The sequence below is a fragment of the Haliotis rubra genome, unplaced genomic scaffold (assembly GCF_003918875.1).
Source record: "Haliotis rubra isolate DU_JTF1 unplaced genomic scaffold, ASM391887v1 Scf21, whole genome shotgun sequence".
Taxonomy (NCBI): domain Eukaryota; kingdom Metazoa; phylum Mollusca; class Gastropoda; order Lepetellida; family Haliotidae; genus Haliotis; species Haliotis rubra.
In genome coordinates, this window is record NW_025766114.1 from 333,129 (window position 1) to 361,057 (window position 27,929).

At 40.4% G+C, this 27,929-nt stretch overlaps 2 protein-coding genes and 1 long non-coding RNA gene across 3 annotated transcripts in view; 1 reads left to right on the forward strand and 2 right to left on the reverse strand.

The window, feature by feature from the left end:
- Positions 1 to 13,529, reverse strand: part of LOC124276530 (pre-rRNA-processing protein TSR1 homolog) — a 32,069-nt gene extending 18,540 nt beyond the window's left edge. The window contains 4 exon segments of the mRNA XM_046712162.1: positions 778 to 864; positions 1,756 to 1,826; positions 2,047 to 2,207; positions 13,429 to 13,529. Of these exon segments, the coding sequence (XP_046568118.1) occupies positions 778 to 864; positions 1,756 to 1,826; positions 2,047 to 2,158 (270 nt within the window). The 5' untranslated portion in view covers positions 2,159 to 2,207; positions 13,429 to 13,529.
- LOC124276531 lies at positions 8,553 to 14,121 on the forward strand. The gene is made up of 3 exons (XR_006898555.1): positions 8,553 to 8,660; positions 12,202 to 12,206; positions 14,111 to 14,121. It is a non-coding gene; the product is annotated as an uncharacterized LOC124276531 (long non-coding RNA).
- Positions 9,232 to 12,474, reverse strand: LOC124276529. The gene has a single exon (XM_046712161.1). It carries the CDS (start codon positions 12,109 to 12,111, stop codon positions 9,448 to 9,450), a length of 2,664 nt encoding a protein of 887 aa, XP_046568117.1. The 5' UTR covers positions 12,112 to 12,474; the 3' UTR covers positions 9,232 to 9,447.
- Positions 14,122 to 27,929: the final 13,808 nt, after the last annotated feature.

Below are 27,929 nucleotides of genomic sequence, written 5' to 3' on the forward strand. Positions count from 1 at the left end.
AAACACAGAACTTTAGCATGATGAGCAAATGCTTTATAAAGTTTGCTACCCTACTGTCCTTGTTTTTCGATAAGTACCAGTCATAACTTTTCAGATGCTGTTGTGTCACAGGTGTAGCATCTATGCTTGTCGTAAGAGGCGACTAAAGGGATCGGGTGGTCGGGCTTGCTCATTTTGATGACACATGTCATCATATCTCCATTGATGCTCATGCTTTTAATTACTGGGGGATTGTCTGGTTTAGACATGATTACTTACAGATCGCAGCCACATAGCTAGAATATTGCTGAATGCAGCATAAGGGGTTGTAGGGGTTAGCCAGGGTGAATCATTTCACTTCACTGTTGCATGAACAGCCCATCTTGCTATTGCTCTTTGGTATGTAAAACAGTGTTCACGAAGTCAACTTTGATCCATATCCTTGGGAACATTTGACATAATACTGGTAAGTTTGTCATGCCACAGCTCAGGTAGAGTGAGAGAGTTGAATTTTACGCCACTTTTAGATATATTCAAGCAATACCACAGCGGGGGGACACCAGAAATGGATTCACACTTTGTTCCCACGTGGGTCTTCAACGGACGAGCTACCAGCTCAGGAAGAAAATCTCTTTACAACCTCATACCCTTTCCATTTCTTTTTCCCCTGTTGTGTGGCCATCAGAAGGTCCTCAGGTCCAGAAAGAAACAACTGATGAAACACATTACAGGCAAAACATCCTGACGTTACATCCACACATACTCTCAATGCTGAACTGATCATCAGTTTAGACTTACCACGAAGTGTGGCGGTGTATTTGTTCCACCTCTGTTTCTCTTCTTTTCCAGAACTTCATCCCTCTTCTGTTTTCTCATTTGCAGTGCCTTCAAACAAACATACGTGGGCAGGTTAAGGCCAAGGTCGTCAATGGCGAACGGGCACGACACAATTCTGTTTGCGATGAATAAATGTACTTAAACTCATTATGATAGTGAGGTGTAAGTGTCTCCGAAAGAATGGCGACTAGCGCGCTGTCAGGTGCCATCAGTTCAACATGTTTTGGTGCATGTCGTTTGTGTATACTGTGAAATAAACAAGAAAATGGGTGAGTTACCGCTACAAATTCTGAGCTGGGATTTTGCCTCGGAATCGAGAAATCACGATTTTTCGAGCTTCCGAAGACCCTATCTCCCAAAGTACTGCTTCGATTTTCATGCTGTATGTCTTATTTTGTAGGTAAATCTATTGGCTTGAAATGTGTGCAACTTTAAATGGGATAAATACAGTGAGCATTGTTGAATTCGCCCTGAATCGAACTTGGTGTGTTGACCTCGTTACATCCCTTTGCTTTTATATAGTGATAAGACCCCGTTAGTGACAGTACTTACCTTGATGGCAGTTTTTAGCATTACAAGCCCTTGTGGAGATGTCAACATCTTTATTATGACATTCATAGATTTTCTCCCTATCTGTACCACTTCTAAATGCCATGAAAAGACGTGAAGGATAAAGTAGCAAAGATACATAGTATTCACTAACATGTTAGTGAACGCTATGTATTTTACCTAATGGAGGTGCTGCATAGCGTTCATGTTAGTGAACGCTATCTATTTTACCTAAGGATAAAGATGGGATAGCATGTCCAAACCCTAGTGATCAAAGAGCACACAAGAGTCAGTTAATATGATTAGTACAACAGTAAGCTGCGCTCAATACACTGCACTCTTGCAAACGATGTTGTCAGAAAGTAAACCCGAAACTGACAAATCATTTACCTGATTTCTTCTTTCTGCTTTCTTCATAGACTGGCGGTTCTTTTTAGAAAGGACTTTTACATTTACTCGACCTGAAACGAGGAATATGTGTCAATATTATCAGGAGTAATTTCTACTATCATTACTTGTTTCAAAACCATCAATACTGTTTAAATAACAAAAGGATTTATTTATGTAACGATAAACCTGTTAAAAGAAATACAATATTGTGACATCTCGGGGTCTCAAGAATAGTGTTCTTTCTATGAATCTTTGTTTTAAAATGTTATTAACTATAACGTAGAACAAAACCTTTAGTCTCTCTCTCCAGTTGCCCTTTGCTTTTATGTTTTCCATGTTTGTGTGCTTTGTTTTGTTGTTTTAAAGGCCCAGGCCTATGTGACTTCTGAGGTTCGACAGCCATGTTGCAATACCACGTGCAATGGACGAGAAACCGGTTTTAGAATCCAATACTGAAACATGACAAAACTCATTCCAGAATATCAAAGAAAAACATATCTTTCTGTTGAAGAATATTCAAGAACGGTAACTCCCAATTATGTTTCTTCCTTTAGCCCGCTAGTGAGGGCGGGAGCCAGCGAATGTGAAATGATGAATAATATATATGATCAGGAACACTCGCAAAAGAGAGAACCGGTCTAGTTAATCGGCCCAGTAATAAAAACGTTTACCACGCACAAAAAAATGAAAATGTAATAGTGGTAAAAAATGACCATGCTAGATGTAAAATAATATCAATGAAAATATACAACATATGTGATTGTTTTTGGTTTAACGCCGCATTCAGAATATTCCAGCTCAATGCGGGGGCCTGTGAATAATCAAGTCTGGACCAGACAATCCAGTGATCAACATCATGAGCATCGATCTACGCAATGGGGATAGGATGAAGTGTCAACCAAGTCAGTGAGCAACCAGAAGGGTTAGTTTATAATATCTCATGATTGGGCAAATATTGGAACATTTATCAAGAGGCATGTCACGCTTGAATCACGTCACTTGTGTGTAGAAAAGACATGAATACACAATGCCATTTAGAAAGTGTCAGTTGAAACAAACATATGTTATATTTGAGATTACACTTTATTAGCAAAGTACAGATTCTAGTACTTTTGAACGTTGAGTCTCATCCGGGATTCGAACCTACACCCTTAGAGTCAGACGGAAGCCGCGGTGGCTAAGCGGGTTAGGCGTCTGACTTTTGAAGCTGGCGCGACGCTGCATGAGGGTGTGGGTTCGAACCCCGGATGGGACTCAACCTTCAAAAGTACTAGAATCTGTACTTTACTAAGAAAGCGTAATCCCAAATATAACATATGTTAGAAAAGACATGTCATTATAGAAAGTTTTTTTGCTATCTAGTTCCCATAAATATTCAATTATCAAAACATTAGTTGAGACATTTGTGCTGTATGGGAAGCAAAGTACTGAGGTCATGTCCTGCGGAAAAAAAAGCAATTTTGTTTCACTCTTGCATTACTCAGTTACAGAGAAAGCATTTTATAAAACAACACTGCTCGAAAAGTATATTCATCACAAAAGATTCCAAATGAGGTTAATACTCGATGTCTGTTCATCTCAAATCAGAAAGAAGTTGGCTGTAGAGCGTAGCTCACAGAAATGTGTTTCGATTATTGCAGACGTGTGAATGAGTGAGAATGTTTTTTACGCCGATTTTAGCCATGTTCCAGTAATATCACGGCGGGGACACCAAAATGGGCTTCACACAATGTACCCGTGTGGAGAATCGAACCCGGGTCTTCGGCGTGACGAGCGGACACTTTAACCACTAGGCTACCCCACCGTCCCTATTGCAGACGAAGCTACTGACTCGTCAACTAAAGAGCAAATTTGTCTTCAACATGTTAGACACAAGACAACCAGTGAGAAAGGGTAAACAGCAACGGAGGTATCATTTTCAGGTTTCACTGAAGCAGAGTGTAATCTACCTGAGTCGATTCTATCCAGGGAGACAGATACAGAATAAACAAAGACTACATGAGGGGTCAGCGTTATGTTGCCTCAAATATGAGCGGTCACTTGAATATGGTATCAGAATGGCCATCATTAGACGACAGTGTTCATTGTAAGTTCCATTGCTTGAATTTGGCCCTTGTTCAAAGCTCTATCAACTCAGTCGCACTGAATTTGTCAACTGTTCAATATATAGGAATAGTCTTTAACTTTGCATATTCACCAAAACGCGCTTCAGCTTTTTCTAAAGGACTGGAATCCAATGAAGGAGCCAGAGAAGCAATGGGATGCCAATAGAAGATTACTTGACTCCGTGTGACACACGGTGGCCTAGGCCTGCAATTCCTTATCCACTTTGAAAGAATGATCTGATGTTGAGCAATATGGTGACTCCTTTCCAACAATATGACGGCGGGGGACACCAGAAATGAGCTTCACACTATGTATCCATGTGGGGAATCGAACCCGGGTCTTCGGCGTGACGAGCGAACGCTTAAACCACTAGGCTACCCCATCGTCCCTCTAGTTTACAGGTATCTGAGCAGGAAAATGTACTGTACCATATCCAGATCACACCATGCATTACAATGAACGAGGAAGTAATGTTTGTAATACAAAGTTTATATGTAATTGTAATTCCTTATTCCATTTATGATGAGTTAGTTACTTCCATTCAGCGTTACATGTCTCCTGAAAAGGCATTCAGTGGTATTAATACCGTATTTTCTCAAAAAAGCGCCCGTCCTTTGCGCTTACTGGGTCTAATTACCGTAATTGTTAGTGAGCTGCTTTACGCCCGACGTTTATTAGAGTCCCGACGTTTATTGGAGTACCGGCGCTTATGACAGGTAATACGGTACATACAATTATTTTTTCATTGAAAAAGGTTGTGTCTTTAAAGTTCTTCTGACACGAGAATCATCCTCAGAATGTACCGTATTTCTTCTAAGAAGCGCCCAGGCGCTTATTCTTTTCAACGGACTTGCAGACCCGGCGCTTATTCATCTAGCACCGGACCCCATACATAATTATATACATGAAACACCCTGACTGCAGCTTCGACGACTACATAATATCCATAATATCCATCAACCCGTGCCATGTGGAGGACAGGAAGCTATGACTAAAGGGGCCATTCCTTAATACATCTATTTTTGGATCAAGGGGAATGCATTTATAAAACACGTTCCCGGCGCTTATTAGAGGCCGGGCGCTTATTTCTTAAAACGCTGCTTCCCCCAGCTTATTAGAGACCCGGCGCTTATTAGAGTCCTGGCACTTATTAGAGACCCGGCGCTTATTAGAGACCCGGCGCTTATTAGAGTCCTGGCACTTATTAGAGTCCTGGCACTTATTAGAGACCCGGCGCTTATTAGAGTCCTGGCACTTATTAGAGTCCTGGCGCTTATTAGAGTCCTGGCACTTATTAGAGTCCTGGCACTTATTAGAGTCCTGGCGCTTATTAGAGACCCGGCGCTTATTAGAGTCCTGGCGCTTATTAGAGTCCTGGCGCTTATTAGAGTCCTGGCGCTTATTAGAGTCCTGGCGCTTATTAGATTCCTGGCGCTTATTAGAGTCCTGGCGCTTATTAGAGTCCTGGCGCTTATTAGAGACCCGGCGCTTATTAGATTCCTGGCGCTTATTAGAGTCCTGGCGCTTATTAGAGACCCGGCGCTTATTAGATTCCTGGCGCTTATTAGAGACCTGGCGCTTATTAGAGATTAGAGACCCGGCGCTTATTAGATTCCTGGCGCTTATTAGAGTCCTGGCGCTTATTAGATTCCTGGCGCTTATTAGAGTCCTGGCGCTTATAAGAGTCCTGGCGCTTATTAGAGACCCGGCGCTTATTAGATTCCTGGCGCTTATTAGAGTCCTGGCGCTTATTAGAGACCCGGCGCTTATTAGATTCCTGGCGCTTATTAGAGTCCTGGCGCTTATTAGAGACCCGGCGCTTATTAGATTCCTGGCGCTTATTAGAGTCCTGGCGCTTATTAGATTCCTGGCGCTTATTAGAGTCCTGGCGCTTATTAGAGACCCGGCGCTTATTAGATTCCTGGCGCTTATTAGAGTCCTGGCGCTTATTAGAGACCCGGCGCTTATTAGATTCCTGGCGCTTATTAGAGTCCTGGCGCTTATTAGAGACCCGGCGCTTATTAGAGTCCTGGCGCTTATTAGAGTCCTGGCGCTTATTAGATTCCTGGCGCTTATTAGAGTCCTGGCGCTTATAAGAGTCCTGGGTGCCGTTCCACTAACCGATCTTATCTAAGATCAATCTTAGCAAGTTACGCCAATTTTACAATTGTCTTAGCTAAAAGTTACACCCGTTCCACTAACCGATCTTAGGCCGATCGTAGCCGGTCCCGATCTTACGATCCGATCCAAGCTTAGATCGAGACTCTTTCGTGCGAGAGGCACATTGTTTTTAAGGAATGGAGAGTTACGAGGATATTACCCTACTTAAATTACATTCAAAGTATTGGGAATATTTCTGTTATCAAAGTTATATGTCAAAATGACAAAATGAAGTCTTTAATTTGAAGCTGGTACACATCGCTCCATTCCTGAAAAGTAATGGAGCGAGCGGACAATGGAATGACGTCACAAATGTAATTTAATCTTGAATCACACGCGGCTTGCCTTTAGAATCCCCCACCAAATATGCGCAGTGAAATCAAACATATTTGTATCTTTTTGCTTCAGAACATTGTTCACTTCACGGCTGTCGTTATTCTTAACCATGACGTTGCAATATTGTTGTACAAATGTGTCACACCGACTCGCTCGGTTGTGTTCCCATGACGACAGTGGTCAGACTGGCCTGACATTTGTAAGGCTTCAGTGCAGTGTTTGTTTACATCACAGAAATATACAAATTCATTTCATGGGGGATTTTAGGGGACGCTCACGGTGAAATGCTCGCTCTTATTTTTCACATAGAATAGGAAAGCCACCATTTTGGTTTCTCTACGATTGATTTTAGCTATCCTAAGTTGGTCATGAGCAACTTAGACTTTGAATCTTAACTTTACGATTGACTTAGGTAAGATTGGTTAGTGGAACGGTATGCCGATCGTAACGTCACGCTAAGATTGGGATTTTAGGGGTTTACGATTGGCGTAGGGCTAAGATCGGTTAGTGGAACGGCACCCTGGCGCTTATTAGAGACCCGGCGCTTATTAGATTCCTGGCGCTTATTAGAGTCCTGGCGCTTATTAGAGACCCGGCGCTTATTAGAGTCCTGGCGCTTATTAGAGACACGCCGATTATTTGAGGAAATACGGTACAATGCCTGGTTTAATGTATAAATTTGGTATGTGTTATGCGAATGGATAACTGAAGGGTAAGACTTCCGCCCGCACCTCCCCCCCCTAAATTATAACGACGAGGAAATATTTCTTTCAGTGACATTTTTAGAATTCGGATATGTTTTTCAGTATGTTCAGATACAATTAAAGAAACATGTTAAAACCCATCCTTATCAGATGAGGAATATATATTCAGGTGATATGATTTTACAAGAATGAGATTTAAGGGGGATACGGGCGGAAGTCTTTCCGTTTTGTTCAAGCTGTGAATGCGCTTTGGTGGGGTAGCCTAATGGTTACTGAATGCGTTCGTTAGTAAGTCCATTCTCCATAGTTGTACTCAGGTGTAAAATAGAAGTGGATAGTCCAGTTTTTCTAACTTGGAGCTTGCTCACACGCGAGTGTTCGATTCCCAACATAAAGTAAATACAACACGTTAATCTTTTATTTTCCCCGACATTTGTAGATGGAGCATTGCACCTAATAGTGCCGTTAACCCATGCACTTACTCACACACGCAAGCTCGCACACATTCAGAAATAAAGATATAAACATCAGTTAACGGTCAGTGAAGATTTATTGAAAATGAAAGTAAAACATACGTCACAGCGTTACAATTGGAACATGAAAAGAAACATCATACATGATAATGTGATACATCATTTCATGACATATTTACAGATTAATCCTAACACTGTACAGTACGGTAATACATATACATTTAATGTACATTTGATTTGATTAGTAAACAGACAGAGCATGGCTGTGGATTCGGTGCACGTCGTCACACATGTGTGAATGACTCATGACGTCATGACAAGAATGCACATGATCAAAGTGTGCATGAATAAAATAAAGTTTCGCACAACTGGCAAACTGTTGTGTACTTCTATACTCGACAAGGAAATACAAACCAACTGTGAGCATACAGCTCGATTTAGAGGAGTTGCATATCAACTTCCTTGTGTTGATCAGTTTCAAATCATTTCAAGTGAGTGAGTATGGTGTTACGCCGCTTTTAGCAATATTACAGCAATATCACGACGAGGGACACCAGAAATGGGCTTCACACATTGTACTCATGTTGAGAATCGAACTCGGTACTTCGGGGAGATGAGCCAACACTTTATCCAGTAGGCTACCCCTCCGCCCCCTGAAGAGGAAGAATCCTATCAGGACAACTGATGTGAACCCGGCTTACTTCCTTCTTTCGTTCAGATATTGCATTTTGCTAGAGATTTGTATGAAACTATGATTATTTAAAAATCAAAGTTTTGTCATATTGATACTGCTACCTCAGAATGTTTAGAATAAGTGACCTACATTTCGCTGCAGGCTGTAGGAAGTGAATAGATAAGATCGGGCAGTCAGTTTGGAAATACAGATATTGCCAAATAAAATTCAAAATCTGCTTACCACCATGTATTTGAAAAACAAAACCCAAATGTGTTTTGCGTCAAACTAATAAAATATTGTCACTGTCAATGACAAAACCCATTATGAAGTTCATACAGTACGGTAATACATATACATTTAATGTACATTTGATTTAATCAGTAAACAGACAGAGCATGGCTGTGGATTCGATGCACGTCGTCACAAATGTGTGAATAACTAATGAGACATGTGAGTGAGTGAGTTTAGTTTTACACCGCTTTTAGTAATGTTCCAGCAATATCACGGCGGGGGACACCAGAACAGGGCTTCACACATTGTACATACATAGGGAATCGAACCCGGCTCTTTGGCGTGCCCAGCGAACGCTTAACCATTAGGCAACCCCACCGCCCTACACCGCGGAGAACTAAAAACGGAATTCGTCGCTTTTGAAATGAACGTATGTTTTACCGCGTTTTTTTTCTGCAAGTAGCATTTAGTCTACAATTGGTCAAAACATTCAATTTGAATTCACCCCAATCAGATCCTAATGTTTGAATTTGAGGTAAATCAAAGGAATATATTGAGTTTCAATACATACAAATATTCTGCATCAACAATACTGTGTGTAACTCTGGATAGCTAAATTCAAACCGAATACGTCGCTTTTGAACAGAATGTATTATTCATTCCTTTTTTCTGCAAGTAACATTTATTCCATTGTGGGTCATAAAATATCCTACAATGAGTTCAATTAAAATTCAGTACAATAAAATCTTAATGTTGTAAGTTTATGAAAATCTTAGAAATATCTTGAGTTATAACAGATAACAATACATTTGGATTAGGAAGAATAACTTAACCAGAGTCCATGTTCAAATTTAACTCTTGCATCTCTATATTGACATTAACATGCTCCATCTGAACGTCGTCGTTGGAATCCAATATGACTATTGTGTCGATGTGTCTGTCAGTTTGAGTGGAAGTGCCATCGGTCTCCTTCGTGTGTTCTATGTCCAAGTTATCGTTACTCACGTCATCGTCTTCGCTTCCACCCTTGTTTGGGGGGATTCATCTGATCAGTTGAAACCGTGAGGCTTCTATCAGCAACAGACCATTTCTGTGTATAGTTCGCGATAGTTTTGTTGAATTCTGCTAGAAACTGAATGCTCTCTGTATGAACGGTCAATGACCCAGATCCACTCATAAAGAATTTCCTAAACACAAAAGGAATAAATCCTCCCGCCAATGTAGCAAGCATCTGGTTTGTTGTGGAGATCTGGGTTCCAAAGGCGAGCACCACAAGCACCACGAAAAATAGGAACACCATGATCTTCACGAAGCTGTAAAAGGCAGCTAAGGTATTTTTCCACAATTTACCAGGGCAGCCATCGTGATTCATTTTTATTGTCTCAAAGAAGAACTTTTCTGGTGTGAAGGAACGGTCCATGTTGTTGAGGAACACAAGAAGACCCTTTGTCTTCCATTTTAGACTTCCATCCACCATGCCCAGTCCAATTCCCGAAGAGCTGCCATCAGCACCATTGGAGCTCTGGACACGGAACGTTGTGCTTTCTTGCACATCAGGGTCATATCTACCTATAGTTTTCATCTCATCGTGTTTCATGGTGAGCAACTGACCTCTGATGATCTTATGGTATGCCAGATACTTCTCGTATACTTCATTAAGGGATGTTTTAGCATACCACCCGATGAGGAACAGTACAGTAACATATTTCATAGTAGCTAGAGAATTCACAATGATGCCCATTAGAGTGTACACTCCAACTTCCACAAAGAATGACAGGCACTCCATCAACAGGAACGTAAGGGACCAGAATGATGTGAGGCATATGATGATGATAAAGAGATGAATGAAAAGTTTGGTTGTTGTCATTTCTGCTTTCCCCCGAAACTCCTCATCATCTATATTATTTAAATTTAATATTTGTTTCATGAAATTAAACAACTTCTTGAAGGAGTGGACAACGCTGTCGGGGCACACAAATATGAAGAGTCGGATGCTGAAATTAAGAGCTGGGAATGTGTAGAAAGCCAGAAGGGGAAGCACAATAGGCAGGGGGAGGATCCAGTATAGTGGAACCAGAAGAAAACCAAGTAATCCAAATCTCTTGAAGGGGAGAAGTGCAAGGCCAATCGTCCACCCATAAGCACTAAAATTAGACCTTCCATTCATACCCTGCAAAGAGGTTCTCAGAATGAACTTTAACTTTTTTTTCATAGATTTTTTGAGGACTCCATATACAAAGAAATCAATCAAGACAATGGTATATACTACAAAGAATATCCAATGGAGTGGGGTAAGATACAGTATAAAACTGCTGTTTAACGGTATTCCAGTTTTCAAGCGTTCGGCAGCTTGACGTTTCTCTTCTATTATATCAGACTCGTATGCGTAATACACAACCAGTCGGATAATCCATGGCACAGCTAGGAGGCACAGCAAGATCAGTTGAGCAAATACTCTCATACATCGGAACCAGGTGAAGACTTTACAAACATTTATAAACCCACATAGTGCAGCGTCACAGCAGGATTTGAGGAAAGGGATCCTTCTGATTTGGCAGCGAAACACATTGTCATATATCATTTTCACGACAGAAACAGGCACATAATTATCGGACAAAAGTTTCCCAGCTTCCACGGAGAGGTGAATCTTGGTGAGTTCATATATTTTGTCAACCTGAAGCTCGGTGAGAGACTTCTTTAGCGTATTTAATCCTTCAAACTTACTAAGTCTGATTCGAGGGATTTCAGTTGGATAGACATCGTCTCGAGAGGTCGTCACGATCCTAATTCTCTCATTATGTCCAGGAAATGGATAAGCATAATCTGTAGCAGTGTACTTATCTCTGTAAAGAGTTTCAGGGATAAATGAAGGACTATATAGAACAACCAATACCTTGATGATTAATATGCACGTCAGAAGCACATTGATCCATATATCTGGATGAACATCTTCACAGAAGGTGTCACCCTGTGAATCAATGTGACAACAATGATGGAGAAAGTTAGCTCTTCCACTCTCAGGAACTATTCGCATGTTACATATGAGTTCATCCTTGTTAAGACTCAGACTCTTCTCACCTGGCCCAGGTAACCTGAAATCATTAACTACCAAATACCTTGTCAAATTAACTCGTTGCTCGGTTGTCAAAAGAGTCACACATCCAAGTGGCTTCTCGTCAAGTTCCACGTCTATGGTCGCAACTCCTATTCCAAGCAACGACAAAGACAGAACTTCGAAGTTGTCATCCAGCATCAGTAAACTTCGTCCTTGAGTACTGGTAGTCTTTATCCACATATTCGGACGAAACAAATCACTGTCATTCGTGAATATATCTCCATGAGAACCTGTTATTTTCAGATTAAACTTAATCAGTTTCGTGCCGCTTTCCTTAGCTTCGCTAAGCGCGTCGGAAAGTTTGGAATCTGAAGGAATGAGCTCACATTGTACACCATTGTATATCCTTGTTGGTTTGGGGGTTGTAGAAAGGGACGCTGTTTCGCTTCCTCCAACGTTGCTAGTAATGTTTGGCGCTACTGTCGTTGCCGCAAGAACAGTTTCAAATAACAACACGGACCCGAGGACATGCATACACAAAAACGCCGCCATATTGCCCCTCTGTTGATATTCACCAGTGACTCGGGGTATCATAAGGTAACACACGGAGCACATTAACAGCAACAAACCTTCGTCACTTAGCTATTGAAAGTGTTGCTGTAGGCGAACATTTACGTGTGAGTTATATACACTATTCACACTGAGGAAGTGTTATCTTCCGAGATCATGACAGGTTACCTGTTTTGCGAGAGGTAGACGGACCGCCTACCCGAAGCGTGTGATCAGTACGATGCATCCCTTAGGTCGAGAAGTGAAATTCCTCTTCATATTTGAAGTGTTAGAACTCTCACGCCACTTCTAGGGAATTCATTGCACAGGAAGAAAGAAAATAAATCTATTTCTCTTATGTAGATAGCAAGCGACAGTATGACAGGGATCTATTTACATACATCGTACAGAAAATCTGTCAGTGACTCGGGGTTATATAAGGTAACACATTTAGCACATTGACACCCACAAAAACCTGCGTCACTTATCTATTGAAAGTGTTGTTGTATATACGCACAACTGCCAACTCTCACGCATTTGCATTGACCCTCACACTTTGTATTACTCATGTGACGTATAGGTAGAGAACAGCTGGGGCTCGTGTTTTTCATACGACTGATGTGTATTGTTTGTTTTGATTATTGTTTAACAAGGTGTTCTATGTGGCTGTATGACGGCTGTCTGTAAGTAACTGAATTTGGACCTGACGATCCGGTGACTGACATCAAGAACATCGGTCTACGCAGTAGGGATACATGGACATGCTTCAACCAAGTCCCGTACCTGACCACCTATTTCTGGTTATCGCCTCTTGACATGCATGGTTGCTGGAGATCAGAACTAACCAAGATCTTTGGGTTGGGTTGTTTAATACAATTATATCTTGTTTTTAAGTAGAACACCCCTTAGGACGTGATTTCTGGGCATGTCATCTTGGAGTGGAGTAAAGTGGAGTGGAGTGCAGCGGAGTGGAGTGGAGTGGAGTGTGTTTAAGCTACGTCATGGTTCAGCAATATCACTGCAGGGGACACCAGAAATGGGCTTCACACATAGTACCCATATGTGGAATCGAAACCCTGATCTTCGGCGTGACGACGAACGCTTAACCACTAGGCTACCCCACCTCCCCTATTGGAGTGGAAGGAAAGCATGAGGTGGTGTATGTCTGAGACGTGTCCTACTCTTTAAAAACCTATGAGCATCTGCATTGTGCTGATTAACCTCGAAACAAAATGAAATCAAATCGGGACTCACATAAGAGATGCTTAAAAGTAGAAAGAAATTAATAAGTATCCCGCAGTCTGTCCAGGGTAAATGTACTGTGTTCACCTCACGTTCTCTATGACGTGACAGTCTCTAAACGTTTTCATATTACGTACATACCTTTGGTCGATATTACGTTTCTTATGACGTCAGAGGCTAGGCACATTTTTGACAGTACTGACCTTCGTCCGTGTATTCACACGTCACGTGGGTGCCTGAGAGAGAGAGAGAGAGAGATATGGAGAGGGGTTGGGGGAGTGAGAGTCCCGCTGACGCTAAGGCCGAACGTACATACACCTCATGCATAGCTTATGTACAATTCGTGCAAAGTCTACGTGTATGGTTAATACATATAACAATGAATAACACAGTATACGAGGGTCTTACAGGTGTTGAACTATAACCTCTGCTTAATCTTGATACAAGACCGGTCATTGTTCTGTTCCGGTTTTATGACAGATTTCCTGTATTTCGAGCGGTATCAACATACTAATAACATCTAACTTACAATGTAATGACACAACCTTGTTGAACAATTATTAACTTACTTTGTTCTTGTTTTTTTCAGTATATAAAGCGCTTTGGGCATGCATGTAGTTGGGGTGGACCATAGCGCTATAAATACCCATATAATGATATATTACCTTATTTTAGCAACGAATGGTATTTAATTATCATTGATCATGAAATTACACGAAATATAAAAATGCATATAATGCGTATTTAAAAAAAATCAATTCAAACATCACTTACTTTCAGGTTGGGAAAGAGATGCAAAGAGATTTCTAGTCGATACTTATAGTATGACCAGAAATTATTTAGAATTTTAGGAATATGTTTAATTGGATTTCTAGTATAAACAACCTTGACCAGCTAGCAAGTGCTTGGTTTCATTCAAGAGAGACAACTCCGTTAATCCTTTTTCATTAGTTTGTGAAGAGTTATCCCCCTTTGTTTACTTGCTAGCAGATGACATTTTCAGTGATCCTCAGTATGGATGATTTAGAGAAGAGGAAGTTGATTTTAGAGTATTATAACAAGGACAAAATTTTATTGACAAAATACTAACTGTTCACCTGTCTTTGAATCTGGAGTTATGTTCTGCTAATATTCACATTTAAAACGTGAGTAATGAGTGAATTATTTTTTTAAAATTACAATCTTTAAATTCTCAATAATTTCTGGTTGTACTGTACTTCCTTTCATCCAAATGTTATATATGTTGGGGTACGGATCAGCTTGTAGATGGGTGTATGTAGCTATTCTCTGGTGTCGAATCCCCACCAAATACCAGAGAGCAGTAAGAAGCGACTAACGGGATCGGGTGGTCAGGCTCGCTGACTTGGTTGACCCACATGTCATCGTATCACAGATGCGTAGATCGAGACTCACGACGTTGATCACTGGATTGTCTGATCCAGACTCGATTATGTACAGACTGCCGCCATATAGCTGGAATATTGGAGTTCAGCGTTGAACAATAAGCAAACACAAAACAAAACAATGAGCAATGAAAATAGGACAATATCCACATGTACGGAAACCAGTAGGCAAATGACGTCTTTTAACGAAGATAGGGAATTGTCATATCGAACTTACATTCCAACACGTACGATATTGGGAATGTGGACAGATCAAACAACTAGCCGATCCTTTGAAAAAAGCGACGGCGCCTTGAGTGATCACATTGTTTTGTTTTGTTTCTAGTGATCACGTGACACGTGGCGGTCGACTCATTGTATTGGTCTTTGCACACAAACATAAAAACTGTGTAACTTGTAAGTGTGAAGCTTGGAATCTAATTGTTGAAAAACAAGAAATCTGTCATAAAATCGGAACGATGACTGGTCTTGTATCAAGATATTATTTAACAGTGTTTGTAGTTCAATGCCTGTATGGTCCTCGTATACTGTTATCTATTTAGGAGATAAACATACTGTGTTGGAAAATCAGAGGTACATAACGAAAATTTGATTTAAAACCGAACGCGTAGCGTAAGCTTTTAAATAAAATAATTAGAGCTATTATAATTTCGTTATATACCTCGGATGTTCCAGCACAGTACGTTTATCTCCAGTCTACCATAACCGCTTTATCAAGATTTAAAAAAAAAATACATACTGTGTTGGAAAATCAGAGGTATATAACGTGAATATATACATCTGAATGCCTTTATTAACCAATCACAATCCAGTATTTATTGTAGTCATGGTAGAATGTTATGTGTATCAACCAAACTTGTAGTAAATAATCCATCAGTTCTATAGTTAACCAAACCTGTTGTAAATAATCGATCAGCTCTATAGTTAACCAAACTTGTAGTAAATAATCTATCAGTTCTATAGTTAACCAAACCTGTAGTAAATAATCGATCAGCTCTATAGTTAACCAAACTTGTAGTAAATAATCTATCAGTTCTACAGTTAACCAAACTTGTAGTAAATAATCGATCAGCTCTATAGTTAACCAAACTTGTAGTAAATAATCTATCAGTTCTATAAATAACCAAACTTGTAGTAAATAATCTATCAGTTCTTTAGTTAACCAAACCTGTAGTAAATAATCGATCAGCTCTATAGTTAACCAAACTTGTAGTAAATAATCTATCAGTTCTATAAATAACCAAACTTGTAGTAAATAATCGATCAGCTCTATAGTTAACCAAACCTGTAGTAAATAATCTATCAGTTCTATAGTTAACCAAACCTGTTGTAAATAATCGATCAGCTCTATAGTTAACCAAACTTGTAGTAAATAATCTATCAGTTCTATAAATAACCAAACTTGTAGTAAATAACCGATCAGCTCTATAGTTAACCAAACCTGTAGTAAATAATCGATCAGCTCTATAGTTAACCAAACCTGTAGTAAATAATCTATCAGTTCTATAGTTAACCAAACGTGTAGTAAATAATCGATCAGCTCTATAGTTAACCAAACCTGTAGTAAATAATCCATCAGCTCTATAGTTAACCAAACCTGTAGTAAATAATCCATCAGTTCTATAGTTAACCAAACTTGTAGTAAATAATCTAGCAGTTCTATAGATAACCAAATTTGTGGTAAATAATCTATCAGTTCTATAGATAAGGTGCACATGTACGTACGTCCAGTCTCAACGTCAGGGAGACTTTCTCCATCTCTCTCGGAATGCAGTGACCGTAACGGTCACAAGTTTGATATCTCCTATAACGACTCATGCAGTCACAGATTCCACTACAAAAGCAGTCTACATTTTCTATTTCAATGTTCAAATTATAATCTTATAATATCAAAAAAAATTCTTTCAAGCAAAAGCGTATTATTCGTAATTCAGATTTGTTGATTGAGATTAATATACACTGTATCATATATACATTGTATATGTTTCCACAATGTCAAGCTTCCAGTGTACATTCCCATTATGTAATATCATATTTAACTGTATTTGGGGAGAAGGCGTCTATAAATGTTCTTTTGACCAATCCCTTTGTCTTTTGGACAATAAAATATGCTTAAAAGAAAAGAATATATAAAAATATTTAACTCTGTCCATTTCATGTTAACTAAACGTTTTGTACATTCCCGTTCCTAAAGCTGTTACTGTGTTATTGCCTGTATAACGAATTTAATCTTCTTTGTAGTGTACATATATGTGATGTGTGTTGATAACATGATCTGTGTAAGTATATCTTTTATGTTGAAGAGATCTCCAATAAGCAACATATCTGTTGTACAATCCTATGTGCAAGATTCTAACATGGTGAAACTCAGTGAGTGAGTGAGTTTACTTTTACGCCGCTTTTAGCAATATCCCAGCAATATCACGGCGGGGACACCAGGGCCCACGTACACAAAGCGATCGCTACAATTATTGTAACTCCCATTCTCCAACATAGGCTTATGATAGTCGTAGCGCTAAGATCGCTTTGTGCAAATGGGCCCAGAAATGGGTTTCACACATTGAACCCATGTGGGGAATCAAACTCGCATTTTCGGTGTGACGGGTGAACACTTTAACTACTCGGCTACGCCACCACTCCGGTGAAACTCAGTGTTATTGTCTTCTGTGGTGATTCATTTGTTCGGAATGACAAAGGTGACTTTAGTTTTACGCCGCACTCAGCAATATTCCAGCTATATGGCGGCAGTCTGTAAATAATCGAGTCTGGACCAGACAACCCAGTGATCAACAGCATGAGCATCGATCTGCACAATTGGGAACCGATGACATGTGTCAACCAAGTCAGCGAGCCTGACCAACCGATCCCGTTAGTGGCCTCTTACGACAAGCATGGATTACTGAAGATCAATATTCTAACCCGGACCTTCAGGGGTATGCTCATAATGTATAAAGGCAAGCTAAATACAAGCTTGCCAAAGGGATACAGCGGTAATGCTAATGGTGATTTGGAGATTTTACGATTGCTTTCCGACGTGATTCGTGTTTAGCACACGGCTTTAGTGGGGAAAGGAGTGGGTTGTCATGTATACTGGGCAAATATAGTTAGGGATATATGTAAATTTTGAAATTATGAATAATGATCTATTTATTAATTGACACACTGATAAAATATCAATCATAAAAACACCAATATCCCTAATTTATTTTGTCTAGTATATGTTCGACAAGTGTGAATTGTGCGAATAAGCCATGAAGTGAGCACTCTTAGTATAAAAAGCTGTCACAGATAATGAGCAATGTAAAATATCGTAAAGTAATAAAATACGATGAATAAGACAGTAATGAAAAAGACAATTCATTATGTACATGGATTATACGTAACATGTAAATACAAGAAATCTACGAAATATGTTGCCTCCAAACTCACGAATGTCCAGGATTTGTCTCTGTTGCATGTCTTGAATCCATGATATATAAGAATATTCAGATGGAGGACACGTCTGTTGATAAATTTTTGTGCACTTAAGACCATTGTAGGTTTAAGGGTACAACACACGTCAAGGAGATAAGACGCATATCAGAGCATAACAGGTCCTTGTAATTCTTCATCGCACTTCCAGTTGAACTCTAGATTTTATGGGTGTTTCAGCCAATTGCTGTCACTATTAACCACAAAGAATAATCGTACAACCTACACTACACTACAACTATACATCTCACCATATTCAACAAACTGAAGGCAGCGTATGTCTATAGAAGCTTAGGCTAACACAACATGTCAACCTATTATGACACACAATAATACTCACAGGCAAAAGAAAGTATACACATTAAAAAGTGTAATTGAGGTGTTTTTAAAAATACAAACGAGACTGGGGTCAAAACTGCTGAGACACTGCAAACTAAAGGTCTAAAGCACAACTGTGATAACCCTATCACATAGGAACCGTTCATGATTTATGGCTTGAAGGGGTGATGATGATTTTATGGAGAGCATGCGAGTCAGGTAAAAATCAATGGGTGACCCCGGGTTGATTCCCCACATGGGTACAATGTGTTAAGGCCATTTCTGGTGTCCCCCGTCGTGGATATTGCGGCGTAAAATTAAACTCACTCATCCATTTTCACTTATAGCCATTGAAGACTACACCATGCCAAATTGTACAGCCAGTGGCGTTTGATTGTTGACGGTTTCTGCCAGTTCAGAAGATGCACTGTGCTTGTTTACACCACCAATCAGAACTTCAACGTGTTTAGGATGTTCCATTTGAATTATGATATCAACAGATCTATGGGTGAGTGAGGAAGTGTCCTTGTTTTCCCCATTGCTATCCCGATTCGCCTGTTCTTCACAAACAAGTCCTCCCTCTCTGGTATTGACCACATCATCTGATTCAGAAAGTGATTCAAAGAGACTTTTATCAGCAACGGGCCATTTTTGTCTGTATCTTTCAATAGTGTTGTTAAACTCCGCGACAAACTGGATGCTTTCTGTATCAATGGTAAATGAACCTGATCCTTTCATGAAAAAGTTCTGGAAAACAAAGGGCACAAAACCACCAGCGAGAGTTGCCAGCATCTGATTAGTCGTGGAAAACTGTGTTCCAAAAGCAAGCACAACAACCAGCACAAAAAATATGAAGACCATGATCTTCATGAAGTCATAAAAGGCAGTGAGGGTGTTCTGCCATAACTTTCCAGGGCAGCCAAAATAGTTCATATCAATTGTTTCAAAAAAGAACTTATGTGGTGTAAACGGTTGATCTAAGCTGTTGAGGAACACCAGCATGCCTCTTGTTTTCCAGTATATACGCCCCTCCTTCACTTCAACCTTGATCCCTGGGGTGGACTCTATAACATTGTTCACATTGTGGATGCGGAATACTGTGTTTTCTTGGACGTCAGAATCTTGCCTGGCTGTCTTCTTCATTTCATCCTCTTTCCTACTAAGCAGCTGATCTCTGATGATGTTGTGGTATTCCAAATACTTTGAATGAACTCGTCCGAAGGATGTTTTGGCGTAGACGCCAATGAGGAATACGACAGTGATGTACTGAAGAGCAGCATCAGAATTGACAATGATACCAATCAGAGTGTAAGCTGCTACTTCTACGAAGAACGATATGCACTCCATCAGCAGAAAGGTAAGGGACCAGAAGGAAGACAGACACAAAATAATGATGCAAATATGAATACAGATTACCCTTTTTGACCAGCGTTCCTTTCCCTTAAACATCACTGTGTCCTTCCAGTCAAGTTTAGTCTTCATAAAGTCAAAAACCTTCTTTAAGCAGTTTTTCACCACATCGGGACATACAAACACAAACAGACGAATGGACAGGTTAAGAGCTGGAAATGTGTAGACTGCCAAGATGGGGACCATCACTGGCAGGAGAATGAGCCAGTATAGTGGAACCAGGAGAAACCCAAGTATTCCAAATTTTTCAAAAGGGACGAGTGCAAGGGCAACTGCCATTCCATAAACATTAGAAGAAGACTGTTCACGCATGCCCTGAAGACATTTTCTGAGGATCAATTTGAATCTATTTTTCATTGTTTTTGCAAGGCATCCGTATGTTAGGTAGTCTATGGAAGCTATGATGTACATCACTACAAACATTCCGTGCAGAGGTGTTAGGTAGTGGGTGAAACTCCCTTCAAACTGTAGTCCAGCTTGGAGACGTCCAGCTGCTTGGTGCTTCTCTTCTATGACATCTGCCTCGTATGAGTAATACACTACCAATCGAATAATCCATGGGATGATCAAGAGGCACAGAAATATCATTTTCGCAAAATATTTCAGACATTTGTACCAGGTAAAAACTTTAGAACAGCTCGCAGTGATGTTACACACTCCAGCATTGCAGCAAGGTTTCAAAGAATCGAGGGATCTTATTTTGCAGCGAAAGAGATTGTCATATACCATTTTCGTAATAGATACTGGGACACAGTTCTCTGCCAAAAGTTTTCTTGATTCCACAGACAGGTGAATACGGTTCAGTTCATATATTCTGTCAACTTGCATCTGGTCAATGGACTTCTTCAGTTTTTCTAGTCGTTTAAGTTTCTCGATTCGAATTCGAGGTATTTCTTGAGGATAATTGCCACCAGTACTCTTCACAATCCTAATCCTCTGGTTACCGCTGGGGATAGAGTAAGTATAATCTGCGGCTATGAACCTTCTTCTGTAAAGAGTTTCAGGAATAAATGACGGGCTGTACAGAACCACCAATATCTTTATGACCAGGATGCAAGTCAAAAGAACATTGACCCAAACATCATAATGGATATCTTCACAAAGTTCATTACCATCTGGATCAACATGGCAACAGTGATACACGAAGTTAGCAACATGGCCGACGGGGACTATTTTCATGTTGCATATGTATTCATTTTTACTGGAACTCCCCTTCTTCTCACCTGGACCAGGTAACTGAAAGTCATTAAGTAGTATAGTCCTTGTCTTGTTCACTCGTTCCTCTGAAGTCAGATGATTCATGCATCCATATGGCTTCTCGTCGAGTTGCACGTCAATCTCCACAACGCCTATTCCCAGCAACGTCAACGACAGTATTTCAAAGTTGTCGTCCAACATCAACAACCGTAGTCCTTGACTGTTGGGGGATCGTATCCACAGATTAGGGCGAAAAATATCGCCTCCTTTCGCAGCTAAAATGTCATCGTGGTAATCTTTGAATTTCACATTAAACTTGATCACTTTGACACCGTTTTCAAATACCTCGATAAGATCATCCGGAATATTGGAATCCGTAAGGAAAAATTCACATCTTCTGTGGTGGAAACTGGGGTTCGGTGTTGGGACTACATTACGACTCCCCATAGTAGTCGGGTCAGCAAAAGCAGTTGTCAGCAGCAGCACAGGCAAGACAATCTCACTGCAACAAAACCCCGCCATATTGCTCAATCGCTATGAGTCATCTCGTACAGATAAGAGTGTTGGCAATGCAATATGAAACAGCAATCTCCCCGTACACTCGAGGTCACGTGTACATTCGGCTCGGTAAAAAATAGCCTCGCTGTTTAAATGTGTAGTTAATGATTTGGTGTTTGAGATATTGACTTGGGTAAACACTTACCTAATCAACTTTGCCCTTAGTCAGTTCATATCACAATTCAAACAAGACAGCATGTTGTTGAGAGCTGCTTTCCTTAAAGATACCTCCTCAAAACTGGTCAGCATTCTTAGTAAATGAGGATCACGTATATCTTCGATTTCTATAAATACAATTACCAATTTTGAAAAGTTTGGTGAAGAATATATTTCTGATACAAGTTTAATTCACGAGACTTAAATGCTCATGCATCATTTTACAAATCGCAATAATGTGAATATCAACCATCTTGACTTTAAGGGTTTCCAACCCCCTTTCCCATACCCTCAACACCTCACAAACAAAAACAAAAATACACAGTGATTGTATTTTTGTTGTATATGTTAGATGACTGGTTATGTATCATATACTCATGCCAATAATGGTTGTCACCCCCCTCCCCACCCCAACCCCCTCTCCAATTAAAAAAATTGAAGGGGTTGACAACCATTATTGGCATGAGTATATTAGATCAGAGATTTATGTGGGTAAATAACGAAGCTTGGATTGCTGTGGAGCAATGGCTGTGTGGCAGTCGTTCTACGTAGTGGGTTACTGATGTAACTATTAATGTAATACTATGTAACTACCGATGTAATACTATGTAACTACCAATGTAATAACGATGTATCTTCCGATATAATACCGATGCAATGTGAAATGTCATGATCATCTGCCTAGAAAAGTGTTGCAGTAATTGAGTGACACTCAATTCCAGCATGGAACAACCATATTTACAATCTTATGCGGTAAATGGCGTGAATAATACATAAAACTGAATTTTTCGAACGGACAAATTCTTTTCTATGTGGATGTCTACTTTCTGGTAGAGGAAAACTACGGCATGAATGTGAAGGTGATATGGCAAGGCTGTTTGCAGGTTGTGTAAACAGCCTCCCCATTTTCCCCTACTACTCCTACTTTTATTGAGTTTAATCTGTCAACATCCAAGGTCAGCTGTCAGGTCTGTGTATAACATGAGCTAAGTTGACTTCCAGTCGCCTTTTTTTTAGTTAAGTATGCTTTCAGATATATACTTTTGTAGTAGATTTTCGATATCAGTACGAATTTTGAATACTGCGTTAAAAGTGATAAGCTGGCAAAAAGGTTTATTTCAAAGTGACCCTGTTCCTTCATAACATTGAAGTCAGGATGGATGATAAATTTCCTTATATTATAATGCAACGATATCGGTGCAGATTCTTATACCGTTGTCAAGTAAGAGCGAAGTAGTACAGCACAGTGCAGACTAAAATTGGTGTTAACAAAACACTACGATGGTATGCATGAAAAGTGAGTGAGTTTAGTTTTACGCAGCACTCAGCAATATTCTAGCTATATGGCGGCGGTGGTCTGGAAATAATCGAGTCTAGACCACACAATCCAGTGACCAGCAGCATGAGCATCAATCTACGCAGTTGAGATACGATGACACGTGTCAACCAAGTCTGCGAGTCTGACCACCCGATGCCGTTAGTCGCCTCTTGCGACAAGCATGGGTTACTGAAGATCAATTCTAATCCGGATCTTCACGGATCGCAAGAAAAGGGGTATTGATAAATAATACAGTCACAACTGGAGGACGCGAACTGTACGGGAGGTGGTACAATATATACAGTGTTGATAAGGTTACCAGAGATGATGGCTGGAGTGCTGCGTTGTTTTTATCAATTGTAGGAAGATGGGATGAGGTATCCTTGGTCTCTGTTGGTTGAGTGAGTTCAGTTTTACGCCGCACTCAGCAATATTCCAGCTATATGGCGGCGGTAAGTAAATAATCGAGTCTGGACCAGACAATACAGTGATCAACAGCATGATCATCGATCTGCGCAGTTGGGAACCGATGACCTGACCACCCGATCCCCTTAGTCGCCTCTTGCGACAAGCATGGGTTACTGAAGATCAATATTCTAACCCAGACCTTCATGGGTCTCTGTTGGTTGAGGACTTGTGTCTGCGGATAACTGCGGATAACTACTTCTGTGACTTTTTTTTTTTGGTGAAGTCATGGAGGTCGTTTGACAATATTTCTACATTGTCCCACCAGATGATGTGGTTACGGCAGTTGATGATGTGGTCTGAGATGGCTTATTTGTTTCTGGTTAGGTGGTACATGTTGTGTTCTTTTTTTTCGATATTTATTGGGCGCCTCGCCTCATTCACAACTGAATTCTTGTTGATTTTTGGGCTTCCCGCCTTTAGCCTTCTGAGGTGTGTGGGGGTCATAGTTTTGACGTTGTGTTTATAATGGACCTGTGTATATGTGTGAACTTGGTATCATCGTTATGTAGCTGGAGTTACATTTTAACCCAATCTCTCCTTAATCCATAAATCATTATCGCCACAGACCATTCAAAGTTTGCCAAAGTTGTTCTCGTATGCTCGCATACTCTTTCTCTTCTCACCTGGACCAGGTAACTTGAAGCCATGTATTTTATCCTACTCACCTGTTGCTGGATTGGTAGGTGATTCATGTATGGTTTCTCCCCCCAGCTCAACGTTCAGGGTCTCAACTCTTATCAGAAGCAACGACAACTACTGCACTTTAAAATTGTCGTCCAACACGCTGGCCTTCGTTGTTCATTGATTTGGGCGGAATAAATCACCCCTTTAGCTGTAAGAACATCATCCGATAATGTTTAAAGTTTATATTAGACCACATTATTTTGACACCTATTTCTCGTCTTTTCAACAATCTTGTCAGCGGTGTTGGAATTGTTTTAGAAGAATTCTCACTTTCCATCAGCTAATAATATTTTTGGGGACTGTGGTGGAGGTCATGTCAGGCCTGGTGTCATAGCTGGTGTTGTTTTGCTACTGTCGCCTGGCAAAGAATGACAAGAACATCGAAACTGAACTCAGGGCAGCCTTGTTAGTCAGCACAGTGAGTGAGTCGATCGAACCCGGGTCATCGGCGTTACGAGCCAACGCTTTAACCACTAGGCTACCCCACCGCCCTCGTGGCAGAAAAAGTTGCTTGGAACAGTAAATGTATATAGGTATACATGGAACTGGGACACTCGCACACAATGATTGGTTGGTTGTTTAACGCCGCACTCGGCTATGTAGAGGCGGTCTGTAAATCATCGAGTCTGGACCAGACAATCAAGTGATCAACATCATGAGCATCAATCTACGCAAGTGGGATACATTGACATGCGTCAACCAAGTCAGCCAGTCTGACCACCCGATCCCATTAGTCGCCTTTCACCACACACAAAGAAGTACGGTAGGCTACGGCAACGAACTCAAAGGGACCACTACTTTTAGTTGTTATAACCTTAGTTCGTTATACGTATTTCGACATAAGTATACAGCAAGTGGCAGGAATAAAAACGCAAAGCAAGTTCGTAATATCCGTCAGTTCGTTTTAACGAACTTTACTGTAATCTGAATCCACGGTTCGCATAAACGTTGGTTTCCTCACCTATTCATGAATGTGGCGTGGGTAATTCGAAATAAAATGAAATTTTCGTTTCAGAGCGAATTCAAATTTATTCCGCTTTTTGTACTGTTTCTGTAATATAATTACAGCTGTCATCGGAAATGGGCTTCACACATTGAAGTTATTATAGTTTAATGTAAAGATATAGTAGGACATATTGTACTTTGAATAACAGATTGAAAGGACATTATATAAATAAAGTCACACGATTCCTGAGAATCCTTAAAATGTTTATACTGACACAAAACGCGCGCAGAAGCATATAGTGAGTGAGTGAGTTAACATTTAGCGTTACATCGGCAATATGACGAGGCATGTAGTAATGTAATCTTAGGGATGAAATGAAATAATGTTTGGATCCCAAATTATTATGTATATTCAGTAATGGTTAGAAAAATGTGCAACGCGTGTAAAACGGACTACGGATGTGCGATGGCTAATCACCATGATACAAGTTGAAATGAAATCAGATTATAGCTGATACACAAACACATCAATCAATAACAGAAAAACTGCATTTTCCGTTGAGGTCGTGTTGAGGATTAGAATGCAAAATTACTAGAAATAACAAATCATAGATCTGCCATGTATTTAAGTGGCGTGGAGTGAGGCTATCCTTGGGTTGGGGTTAGGCCGGGGGTTTGGGATTCTAGAGGTTTATTCTATGTACCAATGCACAAAAAATAATACCCTCCCTTAATGCTTGTAACATTTTAGGTGACCCTCCCTGAAAAGACAATATTCAAAAGCTCTATATATTGTGTATAAACTGCACTCATTCATGATCCCTCCTGAAATGTGTATACTTTTTTATGACCCTCTCGTAGTTTCCGATGATCCACCCGTTTCCCCTGCCCTCTGACACGTGAACAGCGAGAAGGCTATCAGCCACACCGAGTATACCTGTCAAGTTAAAGAACTTTGAAGTAGGGACATTTTATTTTCCAAATGGAGCCCATGTCGTATAACCCCCTCGGCAACCACAATCCATGAATATGTCACCCGTCACGACTGTCAACGATACAAATCACTAGAACAGTGAAACGATTGTTTTGTTGTTTGTTTCGTTGTTGAACGCCGCAATATTCAATATTCAGGTCATACCATGGCGGCTTGTATATGCTAACAAACAATTGAGTAAATGGCAGGAAGAAGGGTGCGTCATGAGATATTTGCAAAAACAGGGTCTAGATTTTCGAAGCTCTCTTAGCGCTAGGACAGTCGTAAGTTAATGTTAATGTATGGCACTTACGACTATCTTAGCGTTAAGAGAGCTTCGAAAATCTAGGCCCAGGATATTAAGTGAGTGTGTGTAAATCGAAATAGAATGTAATTTCAGTGATTGAGTTCGGTTCTACAACCCTATCAGCGACATTCCAGCAATATCACGGTAGGAAAGAACCATAAACGCGGGTCACACACTGTACTAATATTGGGCAAAAACCCTGGTCTTCGGCGTTACGAGCGAACACTTTAACAACTATGCTAACCCAAGACGAAAGGAGATGTCCGACATAGCGATATCAGGCTCGCTGTCAGTTTATACCAATGGCCCCTTTTAGAGGATCTGTCATTCCTGAAGATCTGGGTCCCGTGTCACAAAATATCGTAGCGCCACGACTGTCGCAAGTCTTTGTTAAAGTATTAGAGTTACGATCACCTTAGCGCTACGAACAGGACCTATATTTCCGAAGCTCTCTTAGTGTTAAGACACTAAAATCTAGGCCCAGGTTGCTGTTGTACAAAACAACCTTAGCGCTAAGACTACCTTAAGTCTATGTTAAGGTATGGGAGTTACGGTCACCTTAGCGCTAAGACTACCTTAAGTCTATGTTAAGGTATGGGAGTTACGGTCACCTTAGTGCTAAGACTACCTTAAGTCTATGTTAAGGTATGGGAGTTACGGCCACCTTAGTGCTAAGACTACCTTAAGTCTATGTTAAGGTATGGGAGTTACGGTCACCTTAGTGCTAAGACTACCTTAAGTCTATGTTAAGGTCTGGGAGTTACGGTCACCTTAGTGCTAAGACTACCTTAAGTCTATGTTAAGGTCTGGGAGTTACGGTCACTTTAGAGCTAAGACTACCTTAAGTCTATGTTAAGGTCTGGGAGTTACGGTCACTTTAGAGCTAAGACTACCTTAAGTCTATGTTAAGGTCTGGGAGTTACGGTCACTTTAGAGCTAAGACTACCTTAAGTCTATGTTAAGGTATGGGAGTTACGGTCACCTTAGCGCTAAGACTACCTTAAGTCTATCTTAAGGTATGGGAGTTACGGTCACCTTAGCGCTAAGACTACCTTATGTCTATGTTAAGGTATGAGAGTTACGGTCACCTTAGTGCTAAGACTACCTTAAGTCTATGTTAAGGTCTCGGAGTTACGGTCACCTTAGCGCTAAGATTGCTTTGTACAACGGCACCCTGGTCTTCAGCAAACCATGACGGCTAACGGGATCTGGAGGCCAGGCTTGGTTGAAACATTTCATCTTAAGCCAACTGAGTTGATCGATGCTCATGATGTCAATCACTGAATTGTGAGTAAGTGAGTTTGGTTTTATGCCGCAGTTAGCAATATTCCAGCTAAATATCAAGGCGGGGGTACACCAGGAATGGGCCTCACACATTGCTGCTTTCTAGAACTTAACACAAATCTTTCAAGACAAATTCTTTGCCTTTCTTTT

Bases quoted from the DNA above. Each gene is read 5' to 3' on its own strand.
- LOC124276529 (XM_046712161.1), bottom strand. From the start codon at position 12,111: ATGTGCTCCGTGTGTTACCTTATGATACCCCGAGTCACTGGTGAATAT.